Source organism: Vigna angularis, chromosome 11, assembly GCF_016808095.1.
Source record: "Vigna angularis cultivar LongXiaoDou No.4 chromosome 11, ASM1680809v1, whole genome shotgun sequence".
Taxonomy (NCBI): Eukaryota; Viridiplantae; Streptophyta; class Magnoliopsida; order Fabales; family Fabaceae; genus Vigna; species Vigna angularis.
In genome coordinates, this window is record NC_068980.1 from 27,405,470 (window position 1) to 27,418,711 (window position 13,242).

Genomic DNA, 13,242 nt, shown 5'->3' on the forward strand with positions numbered 1-13,242 from the left:
CAACCTCAACATTGAGGTTCTTAAAACCTAAGACTTCAATATTACCACCTAATACCTTGAATATGTTTGAGATTAATAGAGTACTTTCCTTGCATGTGATTAATGTCTGAGATTGTTTTAGTTTAAAATTAAGAATGAAGATTTGGACATGTAACATCATAAACTCAATAAGAATTATTTGAAAGTTATGGGTGTATGGAAAGAAAGTCACCAATGTAGAAAAGAGTTAGCACCGATTATTTAGGATATTGTATCTTGATTCAATAATCAAGACATATTCAGACGAAGTAAAAGAAATGACTTTTTGACCTCAGTTATAAATTGAAAAATAAACTTCAATATTAGGTCTCATTTAATAAGAAGTGAAGCACAACATTGTTAATAAATAATAAAATAAAATAAAAATTTAAGCTAATCGAGGCCTAACCATTTTTTATATAAAAATTATTTAAATTTAAAAGGTAAATTTCGATTCTCTGGATAATCGAAGCCTAATATCCTAAAAATAAACTAATTTATTTAAATCGGAAAGAGATTAGGTTTCTGAGTTTTACTAGAATTGAAGCCTAATATCCTTTAAATTAAATAATTTCAAATAAAAAAGGGTATTAGGCTTCAATTTTTACCAAAACCGAATTTTAATATCCCTTTTATGTTTTAGTTTTGATAATAACTCAATCCTATTTTAGGCGTTTTTTTCTAAATAATTTTTTGTATTTGTTTTTGCCTTCATAACCTGAACATAATCAGAATCAGTCAAATACAATAATATAAACTCAGAGAAAACTAGCACATATTGTAAATGATACCCAACAATTACAAGGTATCAAACTACTTTCAAAGCGGGATGATCCTTTTTTATCTCACCAATATCTTCACTATTGTTTTTTTGCTTGTATCGTGATAACGTACACTTCAATATTCTTTTTAAACCTTCAAATTATATCCTGTATAATATGAAATCGTTAGAACATGCATGTATGTTTTTATACTCCATACCTATCGGACAAAGAATTGTCTCGTCATTATAATTACGAATGGGTAGTGTATTTCCATATAGAAGCATTTCATTCAACAACACCAACAATATGTGAAACTCTTATCAGTCCACCCATTGGTCATTTTCAAATTCATGATTCTTAACACCATTGAAAACAATGTTAACTTAGTTGAACAGACATACAATAGAGTCTATGCATCCGTATACATTGTCTCATACACGTGCTTGAAAAAAAGTTTTTACACCAACATTGCAGATCATGCCCTCTAATTTTTCTTCTTTTAGTCGATCTTTCATCGTGGAACCCACAACATGTTTTGTTCGAGAGACAGTTGAAACATCTATTAATTTGTCATGTCATGTCCATGTTGTATAACTTCTAAAGAAACCATCACATATAGGGTATTCCCTAGTTTTAGTTGCATTCAACTTTCTCTTATTCAAACGATTGACATAAGGACATATAAAATTCACTTCATAACTACTTTTACTCACATTATGTTGTGCAAATTATATAAACTCTTCTACTCCTTTCTCATACAACATTGATGTGTGGTGAATTAATCCAATCTTGACCCATATGTGTATATATTTAAATTATGTGAACAATTTTAGTAATCTTTAAATGAATGATCACCTCACTTTTGTTTTCAAGGTGTGATTATATCTCATTCAATAAGATTTACTTTTTTTAATTTATTGATACATATCAATTTTAAATACCATATCTTAAAATTCCACAAAATTTTGATAGCATTTTGTATTGAACTTTAGGTTATACAAAATGAAAGTAATTATAAAACACAATAAGATATGTACCAAGAAGATCCATACAAAACATAATTGGCAAACATTAATGAATTTTATTTTATATATATATATATATATATATATATATATATATATATATATATATATATATATAATAAACACATTAATAAATTCGTAAAATTTTACCACTGAAATTCATGTAAAGAAATGTATTAAGGCACATTTTGTTTCATGACATTTAATATATAAAGAATATAAATACTTAAAGGAAAAACTAAAACACTCCACTTGATGAGAGAAACAATTATATATCTATTAATTAGTTCAATAAGGAGTAAATATAAAACTAAATATAGTTATTTACATAAAGTTTATAATATTATGTGTATAGTTATTCGATAAAATATCTTAGATATTTTAAGCGGTTAAGATATTTATGAGTAACTAACCAGATTTTTAGGTAAGGTTATTTTTATTGGCTTATTAATACAATGACAGGACAAAAGTCCAGGTACGTTCCACTTATGCAAGAGGAACTCTAGATAATATTCTACAGTGATAATATAATCACTTTCTTGAGAGCTGAGGCTCCATAACTTACATCTGACTTGAGCGTCGGAGTATCTTCGCAGGTACCTCCCCCTCCGTTGGCGAAAGTAGACGAGCGGTACGAGCTGAAGGAGCGCGAACGACAACAATGGAGGAGAAGAGAACGCCCCAGACATTTAGAAGCAACAAAGACACGCCGAACAAAACGCCCCAGACATTTAGAAGCAACAAAAGACACACCGGACAACATTTATACCGAAACATTATGTAATTAAACAAGAAAGAGTGTGTTATAAATTATAAATTCAATTTGTTGAACTCTCGGAATGTTGTTAAAATACTATGTATATGCTAATAAAAATGTAATAAAATATCATAATGACATAACCAACTAATGGAATAACTATCTAATAGCATCTTAAGAATAAACTATATATGTATTAGACGATTTAACACAATTAGATGATACATGATATTCTCAATAGATGAAAATACGAGGAAAATAAGCTTTTGTGATAATTCATATACAAAATCTTATGAGAAATTGTAGAATGTCACAACAAATATATGAAACTTAATAAAAAAATATATTTCACCATTGTGAATAAATAAAAAAGTTGTCTAGATGAAGAACCTCTTTTTTCTCTCTTTACAACCATATGTTCGAAGTGCTTCCTAATAATGAAAGAGAACAATATTGAAATATAACAATAAATGTGGTTATCAAATGCTCAATAATGAAAGATAGAAGTGGAAAGAAAATAATAACTACCTTTAGTTCTATATGTCAAAAAGTTTAAATGCTCAATAATGAAACATCACGTGAAGCCATAATTGCTTGATAGAAAAAGAAAAGCACAATCAACTCAAGTTCAATAATAAAACTCTAAGAGAGAAAGTATGGGCATTATTTTTTATTTGTCTTCTTACTCGCTTTTTTTATCTTTCTCTAATATATGAATCCCCATTTGTTTCTCTACAAACATGTATACACATTTTTTTATCGATATAAGGTTAGATTTACAAAGTTTATAAAAAAAATAAAATAAACAGACCAAGTTTTTAATACAATATTTTCATAATTTTAAAAAACAATGATCAGCCTTATTCTCAGAAATAGAGTTTATGTGTATTACCATTGGTTAAGAAATTATTTTACCACTCTTTCAGTTTTTACAACTAAAACTGAAAGATAATTTTTTGTAATAAAAATAATGAAAAACATGTTGAGAAAAAAAATGAAGGTCGAATTTTTAACAAATAGTATGATAGATTATATTGAAAGATATTACAACAAAGTTTTGATTCAATTATTGAATATTTCATGTTATTGAAAGAGTGTAGAGTAATACTTTGACTAAAAATAACTTTGGTTTTTTAATATATTATTTTGATGATAAACTTTATATTATATTTTCATATAAAATTTTAGATGTGTATAATAATGTCATATTTTTAATTTAATTAATTATTCCTAAAATTTGATCTACCTATGAATAATTATTCACTTTTTAATGACTTTTTTATTTAATTTGTATTACATAATTTTTCAGTATACTTACAATTTTTTGTTGTTGAAAATTACTTCAATTATTTGAGTTTCTTCGTTTTAATAATATTTGACATTTAAAAATAATTTTTTATAATTATTTTATGGTATGATAATAAATTATAAGTATACTTTTTGATTAATTGTCATGTGTGTTTGTTTTAAATAAACAAAATAAAAAGAAAAAATAAAAAAATTTAATTTAATTAGAAAAAATAATTTAACATTCTTTAAATATTTTTCCAAATTAAGCCAGAGACCATAGTGTCGTTGGTTGCCCTGACAGTTGTGATTACCACAGCTTTTATGGCTCGGCATTTATTTGGACTCATTTAAATATTTTCGTTAATGTTATGTCACATTCACCCGCTACAGTTGATTGGTTGTCGCCTTTTGATTGTTGTTGTCATGCTATTTTATTCCATTTCGATTAATTTTCACCATTTTCACTTCTAAATTCAAATTGGTATGAATTTATAATTTTTTAAAGATTGTTCTAAAGTGTATGATTTTTTTTACTTTATACTGTTGTAATAGTAAATTCTTCAATACCTTGATATGATATAAGGTTTAAGGTTTTTTAACTTCTTTAATATTGTTTCACTAATTTACATTGATATATTAAAGTAAATAACTTCTTTAAACATATGTAAAGATTCGAGTGAGACTCTTAAGTTTTATTTATTTTTGTTTAACAAGTACTTGAACTGCACCAATTTAATTTCTTTAACATGTCTACCCCAGTGCCTCAATTTATGATTATTGAGATATTGAGCGTGTTGCAATGTTTTGTCAGAACAGTTGACGAATTCGTTTCCTTCATCATCACGTTCCATAAGTGTAAATTGGTTGAATTTTTTTTTTATATATAAAATTATAAGATTATAAAATTATGAAGTTAGAAAATTAAAAAAATTAAGAAATTATAAAATTATAAAATTAAGAAATTACGAAATTAAGAAATTATGAAATTACAAAGTTACAAAATTATAAACTTATTGTAAAATTTCAGAAAATAGTATTTAGAAGTGGTGATAGTTTAAAAATAGTGAGACTCGATTATTATAATATTCAATTGTTTATTTATAAATAGTTTTTTGATAAATGAGTTTCATTATTTTAAAACGTATTAACTCTAGAAAGTACTTTTCTAGAGTTCTCTACTTTCTCTCTAAGAGTTTCAATTCTTGAGTCATCTTTTTGACGATCAGGAGGTGTTTAATCGATCACGGCGACGAGGTCTACATTCCTATCCGATTGGTTTCTGTAATAGAGCAAGTAAATTTCAGCTCATCTGTGCTCGTCGCTCTTTAATTGAGTCAATGCATGAAAATTTCCATTTGCATATGTACTTTGGCCTTTTCTCTGAGTTTCTTTGTCAATTTAAGGTCTTAAGGACTCTTTCCTTTTTCAATTTGGTGATTCGTAGGTGTTTTTAGAAATTCCTTGTGCGAGAAGTAATTGGGGTGTTCTTAGAGATTTGTATCGTCGGTGTAAGGTAAGGGAAGCTAGTTTTACTTGATTTGTTTAATAGACGAGTTCTAATTAATGTTTGTATGGTGAATTATTGATTGAATTGTGAAATTGTATTCGATTGAGAAATTTAGCATGTTGAGTTGATTGTATATAATATGTGTCGATGTGAAAATTGATTTAATGGTTAGGTGCAATGTGATTTTGATGTAAAGTTTGTGTTTGGTGAATTTAAAGATGTTAAACTGGGTGAAGTAGGAGCTGTTAAATTGTATAAAGCTTTGTTTACATTTTATTTACATTTTAGCAAAAGAAATAAGTAGTTTTTAGGCTAGAAATGAGGTTTTGATAGGTGAAAAGTTAGGGGAAGGATTATTTTGGTTAAATTGTGTTTTGAAAGGGGTCTAAGGGATGAGTAAGACTTGTTTAAGTGTTATGACAACAAAATTTTGATGTAGAACTAGTTGGTCATCTTTTGGATGTGTTTTGTATGGTTTTTAGTTTATTTTAGAGGTTTTCACTAATGGTATTTTGATTTAGAAGGTTTGGACAAAATGTGAGGTTTTTGGGGCTGTTATTAAGTCTATTAAGACTTGTGTAAGTTGTTAGTTGCAGAGAATTGGTGTTGAAAGACATAAAATGGAGTTTGATTAGTTTTAAGTTGTTAAGTGAGCTTGAGATAGCTAATATGAGTTAGGAAGGTGTTTTTCAATGTTAATTTGGGTACAAAAGGTCCTAAGGATCAATAGAATGTGTAGGGAACGTGTCGAAGTCAAGATTTTAAGTGTATCTATGAGAGGTTAGTAACTGCTCTGAAAAATTTCATTGCTCATGGAAAAATCCATAATCTGTTTGTGCACTTCTCTATTTTCATTTTCACTTAAGTTTTGGAAAAAACCACAACTCAATTGTTGAACTTGTTTGTTTCAATTTTTCTCTCTCGAGACAACTTCACATGTTGTGGAAACGTTCACAACTAGGTTGTGGACCTTGTTGGTTTCAAGGTTTGGATCACCCATTTACTTCCATGCTTATGTTTTAATTGAATTGTGATGCATTGTTGGATTACTTATGGTACTTTGATGTATGACCAGTGATGATATATGTTGATATTCAAATGTGGAAGTGTATGGACATATGTATATGGTTTCAATGTTTGGATAGTTAGTTCCAAAGTGGAACTTCTTGGTTTGGTTCAAGTATGTTAGAATGAATGTAGAGTCTTGGGAGTTTTTCTGACACTCTAATAGTCATACATTCTCACATAGAGAGATTTGACATATGTGGTGAGAGTAGCAGAAGATCTTAGTTTTAGGTGTTTATGATTCAAGGTGTGGAACATACTAACTTTATAAGTGTTTTAAGCTTTTTCAAAAATAGATTTTAAATTTTGTTTAGTATTAATATTCTTCTATTAAAAATTAATTATAAAATTATATTTAAGAAAAAATACCTCATAATTTTTTTTTGTTTACCTTTATTAAATTAAAAAAAATTAATTAAATTATTATGAATATGTTAATATTTATTTGTATTGAAAATGACACGAGTTAAAACTTTTTTTTTCAATAAATCATAACTTCATTTCAAAAGAAAAGAATAATTAATTATCTTTATTATTTTATAATTAATATTGAGTTTTATTTTTTTCTTTTATGTTTTTGGACTTTTCGTATTATTGTTTTCTTTTATTACAAAGTTCTTCTTTTGAGAGTTTTAATATATTTTATTCCTTGAACCTCGTGCTATTAGTGTGTATCTTTTTTTATTTTCATTTCTAGTTAGTATTTTTACTTATATTGTTGTTTTTATTTTATTGTTTAAATTTGTATTCAAATTAAAAATTTCTTTTTTTTCGACTAATTTTTGTGTTTTGATACTTTTCAATTTATAAGTTTTAAATACTTTTCTGCACATACTTTAAAGAGGAATTGAAATTTTTGCTTTTGAATTGCAAATGTTGGAGTTTAATCTTAAAATTAAAGAGTGATATAAAAATTAAATAAAATTAATTATGACAATTTAATAGATAATTTTATATAAAAATTTAAAAAAAAAATTTAAATAAAAAATCTCATTTTTTATGTTTGTTTTAGGTTTCCAAAATCAGAAACTATATCACTAATAGCCACATGAGCAATACGAAAAAACAACAAGTAAGTCTGATCCAAAGTGATACTGATTTGTCCTTCGAATATGGAATATGGAAAACGGATAATGGCGGATACAAAACATGTTTGAAACTTGATTTTCCCTCGTACAAACCACATCAATAATAACTTATTTCAGTACTTACCAGTTCTGATATAAGTTTTATTATACAATAAACTTATTTATAAGCAAGAGCATAAGAAGCCAAGCGAATAATTAAAGAAGGTTTCCACTTTCTTTAAGAGTAACACCTTAAAATTTGGCAAAGCCCTTTTCCCTCAAGCTTTCCACAGTATCCTTGAGGCTCACTTCCAAAGGAGTAAATTCAAGTCCCAAACTCTTTGCTCTTTCCTTCGAAAACTGATATGCTGGCGGATATGGCTTATCATCCACACACCTGGTAATATTGTTCAAAGAGTGAAACGGTATTAGAAAAAATGAATCTTACGCAATCTTGAAACTAGGAAAATAAGTATACTCACTTATCTGGAAGTGGCAATGTTGGGTATATATCACGTAAAATCTGCACAGCCTGTGAGTGGTGTATGACTCTCTCAACTAATATATATCTTCCATTAGCTGAAGCATTCTCATATGCTAAAATATGGGCATTTGCAACATCTCTCACGTCGATCCATCCCAAAGTTATATTTTTAAAGGTTGCCGAACCTGTATCAAGGCCGTGGAACAGTTTCTTCAATCAGCTAAGGTTCAGTTAAAAAAACTTGCATTGTGTAATGAAGATGCAGACAAAGCAAATAATATAAATAGTAATTACCATTAATAAAATTTAAAACTGCAGCAGCACTGGTGTTAAGCTCTGGTTGCAAGAGAGGTCCACTAACCAATGCAGGGTTTATTGTGACCAAGTCAATATTGTTTTCTTTTGCGAATTTCCAGGCAATCTCTTCTGCTAAAGTCTTTGAAAGATCATACCATCCCTAAAACATAAATGCCAAATAGGAACAAATGTCAACAACATTGTAACATAATTTATAACTCTGCTGACATTTGAATAAATATAACTATAATTTCAGTACATTTGTCTAATGCATATAAAATAATCTCATATCGTATGAACAAAATGGGAGCAGATCAAATTGTTTAGTAGTGCATTGTTGGTTTTTAGTTATCTTTTAGTTTAAGAAACCTACAACATTGGCTACATCATGATATTGGTTCGACTTGGCTCAACATAAACCAAAGCCAACTCTCCACGACCAGGGTATATTGATTTTTCTCAACCTGGGTTTAGGATAACTCATCTTAACCTCATTCTTGGCCAACTAGGTTCATCAAAACTTAAGCTGACTAAACTTGATTTTGACATGACTAACTAGACCATACTTAAAACCAAGCGACTTATAACTCCTTCGAGGCACCTAGATTGACTCAACTTAAGCATAAGTAGGCTTAGGTTTAGAAGAATCACCTTGACCTCGACTCATTTTGACTTGTCTCGACCTTGGCTTGAACCAACTTAAATTGACTTGGGATATGGTTAACTCAGCTAGACTTGGGTCCAGGATAACACATCTAGTCCTACACAAGACAAACTTGGCTAGATAAGTCTAGACTGACTCAACTTAACTTGTGCTTGAGTCGACTCATCTCAACCTCGAATTGAGCTGACTTGCCTCAACCTCAGACATAGTCGACCCACCCCAATCTCAACTTGGACCATCTTAAATCGATCAAGGCCTAGTCAAATTAGCTAGACCGAGGATCAGGATGAGTCACCTTGATCATGTTGACTCAGTTTAACTTAGACCCTAGCAGACTCGGCACATTCTAGGTTTGATGGACTTACCTCCACTTCAGTCTAGGCTGACTACTCTCGACCTTAACTTTGCTAGAACAAGCTTGGACCAACTCAACTTGACCTAAGCCGACCCACCTTAATCTTGGTGGACTTGGCTCAACTTGGATCAAGGTCAACTCAACTCGACCTGGGTTCGACTAACTCAATTCAACTCGACATGGGTTCTAGCCAACTCGTTTCAACTTGGGCCTTGGCCAACTAGGTTGAACCTAGGCTCTGGTGCACTCTGCTCAACGTAGGTTTAAAGTTGACTTGACTCGACATAAGCTGAGATGAAATCGACTCGACTCTGGTGGACTTAAGCCTTTGTTGACTCAAATAAACTAGACTTTTGACTAGGGTTGACTTAGCTGGACAATGAACTTAGCTTGACTTGAACAAGTCTTGATTTTAAATTTTTAAAATCCAAAAAATTATTTAATCTATATCCTATCTATATCCAATTAAAAGGATTGGACTTAAAATCTAAAACAACGGATTTAAATTTAAAATAAGTTCATTTAGATTAACTAAAAAATAAAGACTTAATATTTTAGTCCATATATTTAGACCTATGATTCATATTTATCTATACTTTTTTTACTCAAAACATTTATTTTCTAAATAAGAGTCAATGTACGATCCTTTACGTTAAATTTATTTTATCAGCGTTTGAAAAGTTACCTTGTGTTAATCCAAAAAATTATCCAAATTATATTTTTTTTCGAAATCTAATTAAATGGATTAGACTTAAAATCTTAAAAATATAAATTTGAGATTAATTCCTTTAAATAGACTTAAAATAAGTATTTTGATTTGAGATAATTTCATTTTTAAATATACCTTACGAATAAGATTTAACAATTTGAATTTTTCTTTCTCACTTTTAATCACAATTTTCCCTGTAGTATAATGTAAGAGAGCACGAAAAAATATAGTATAACGTTGGATTGAACACACCCTTCTCAATCACCAAAGTCTCACAATTCAATTATCACCTGGTTCATACTATTGATATATAAGCAACAATCTCTCTTAACAATTATATTGCTAGGAATGATATGAAAGTTAAGACATTGATTTTGTCGTTGATTGCTACAATAAAATAAGTGTTAAAAATAAGATGATCACTACAATAAAAGAATAATATAAAAAATTGAAAGAAAGAAAAATATATAAATAAATATGCAAATGATTTCTTACGTTAAACATATAAAATATTTTTAACGTTAAACATACAACAACTATATTTACTAGCATATAGCATATGAATGAAGTTACACCGTAAACAGTTTTATAATCACATTATATTAACTAGCTTGGGAAAATTTACATACCTCATTTCTCCTACAGAACTCTGCGTCGGAAAACCAAGTCTCGTCAAGCACTTCATCAGGGGCTCTAGGCCTGTCGTTGCATGCAACTGCGGCAACAGAAGAAGTTACAACCACGCGTTTCAGCGTCGCCGATTTCAAACACGATTTCAGAACATTTAGAGTCCCCTTCACAGCTGGATCCAACAACTCAGCCTGAAACACATAATATCATATATAACCCATACATAAAACAAATACACAAATCCCACTGCAAACCAAACAAACCTGCGGGTCCTTGGCACCGAAAAAAAAGGGAGAAGCAGTGTGAAACACAGCGTGACAACCTTGAACGGCAGAGTCAAAGGAACCTTCATCTAGAAGATCGGCTTTGAAGAGTTGCAATCTCTCCTTGGCACCATCAAGGTTAACCAAATGATCTACCTTTTTGGGATTATCTGCATCACCAATCATGTATGACTTGTGGATGTTTGTCTCACTTTCATTTATGTTCATGACAGGAATAAATAATCAGCCATAAAAGCAAAGATTATAGAAGGAAAAGAAGAGATACTTGGGTCGCGAACAGTGGCCTTAACGGTGTAACCGCGTTGGAGAAGAAACTTGACGAGCCATGAAGCGATGTAACCGGAAGCGCCGGTGACACACGCTACCTTGCCAGCGCCGGTGCTCATTCTCAATTATGTTCTTTTGCTCTGAGCTGACTCTTGAAGTTTTGCGTGTTAACTGAGCCTGACACTGTGATTTTAAAAGAAGCATAGTGGTGGTTCTGAGAAGCCCACGTGGCATAGTAGTTAGAAATAAATATAAAGAATCGACATGTGCAAAACGCGACAAAGACGGATCGAGTTAAATTTGTTGAGTGTTAGGTGAGCTATCTTGACTGCGTAGATATTATATTGACCTCTAAGATTTGGTTATGTTTATGTTGGTTCAGATCAGGAAACTTCTTTTTATATGAAGTTTTATTTAATATTTAGTCTTAATTTTATAAACATATTTTTATTTCTTTTTATGATTTAAATATCTTTTATCTTTCTTTTCATCAATTTTAGGGTTAAATATGTTTTTAGTCCCTAAACTATTGGTCGTTTCTGGTTTTTGTTGCTCTTTTAAAGTAAGGTACGATTTGGTTCTCAATCTTTAAAAAACGTTCATTTTAGTCGAAAAAACGAACGTTTTGAGGACTAAAAACAAAATTTTGAGGACTAAAACGAACGTTTTTTAAAGATTGAGGACCAAATCGTACCTTACTTTGAAAGATGGACGAAAACCAGAAACGGCCAATAATTTAGGGACTAAAAACATATTTAACCCTCAATTTTATTTAATGTAAATTTTTTTTATGTTTAAGATAATTGAAAATTTTGTGATTTATATTCAATTTAATATTTTTTATGATGTCGTTTAAATTATTAATTATATTAAATGTGTTTGAATGAGTTATTGCTTACATTAATAGAAGTGCATGTCTATTTTAAGAAATATCTACTACTACTGTTAAACTTAAAAAAAATTCATGAGTGTCACTGTTACATAATGCAATGAAGAAAATTGTGGAAACTAGTATTTAAAGATATTGAGATTATGTAACACATGGAATAATCCTAATTGCAATTCACTTTTGCAGGTTTTTTATGACATATAAACTTTGGAATCAAGTGCAATAGCTCATGTTGAAAAACGTAAACAAAGTATTTGTTGATAGATATAACAATTTAGAGTAGTTGAGAAGTTATACTATATTAGTTTTACAATATTTTTACATCTTTATTAAACTTTGTTAGAAAATTAATTAATTATTGTTAAAACTTTTTGATATCATTTGAAGTGTTTGAATTCTTCTGAAAAGCTTTTGCTAGAATATGGAACATGTCAGTTTAAATAGCAATATAAAAAAATAACTTTCGATGACAGTTATTGCACAACTCGTTGTTGTTTCCCTCTTTTTAACAATGGTTTCAATGCCAACCATTCTTATTTTCCAATTTTTTTTGCAATTTCCTTTGTTTGATTGTTTTTAACGACAATATTAATTTTGGAACCATCATGGTTTTTGGACTTTTAACGATGGTCCACACAAAAAGATTGTGGTTTCTAGACTTTTAATAGCAGTTTAAAATTATCGTTATTTCGTCTGACTTTTAATAACAATGATTAAAAAATTGTTCCTATAAATTCAATTTAACCATTATTAAATTTTTTTTTACAATAGTAAATTACATCGGTCAAATTCAAAGTTTATAATTAAATTCTTATTTTCAAATAAATCAAAGTTATCATTATGAATTGAAGTTAACTTGGTCTCCAATATTAGATATTGTATCAAATACTTATTATTATGCTAAAAATTATACTTAACAATTAATTGTAACGTGTAACATCTCAAAATTATAGTATGAAATTACACTAATGAGACATCACATAATAACAAGATAGAAGTAGGAAAAATCTTACAATCATCCTAAAATAACCAGAAAATTTAAAATTTTACAAAATTCCTATGCTGGTACGAACTTATATACAAGACCGAACGATCTTATACCTACTTAGGTGGATCCTCTGTTTCCAGCGATTGCTCCGGTGAAAACTCCTCTTCATCTGTTCACACCCA

General features: G+C 29.3%; 1 protein-coding gene across 1 annotated transcript; it reads right to left on the minus strand.

The window, feature by feature from the left end:
• Positions 1-7,505: 7,505 nt before the first annotated feature.
• Positions 7,506-11,358, minus strand: LOC108333902 (phenylacetaldehyde reductase). Its single transcript, XM_017569403.2, has 6 exons — positions 11,182-11,358; positions 10,896-11,065; positions 10,632-10,823; positions 8,272-8,434; positions 7,976-8,162; positions 7,506-7,890 (listed from the first exon to the last, which is right to left on the minus strand). The coding sequence occupies exons 1-6, from the start codon at positions 11,300-11,302 to the stop codon at positions 7,746-7,748; spliced, it is 978 nt and encodes a 325-aa protein (XP_017424892.1). The 5' UTR covers positions 11,303-11,358; the 3' UTR covers positions 7,506-7,745.
• Positions 11,359-13,242: the final 1,884 nt, after the last annotated feature.

Bases quoted from the DNA above. Each gene is read 5' to 3' on its own strand.
- LOC108333902 (XM_017569403.2), bottom strand. From the start codon at position 11,302: ATGAGCACCGGCGCTGGCAAGGTAGCGTGTGTCACCGGCGCTTCCGGT. The intron at 8,435-10,631 runs GTATGTAAATTT...TTTATGTTTTAG, and splicing joins AGTTCTGTAGGAGAAATGAG to GGATGGTATGATCTTTCAAA. The intron at 7,891-7,975 runs GTGAGTATACTT...CAATATTACCAG, and splicing joins ACATTGCCACTTCCAGATAA to GTGTGTGGATGATAAGCCAT.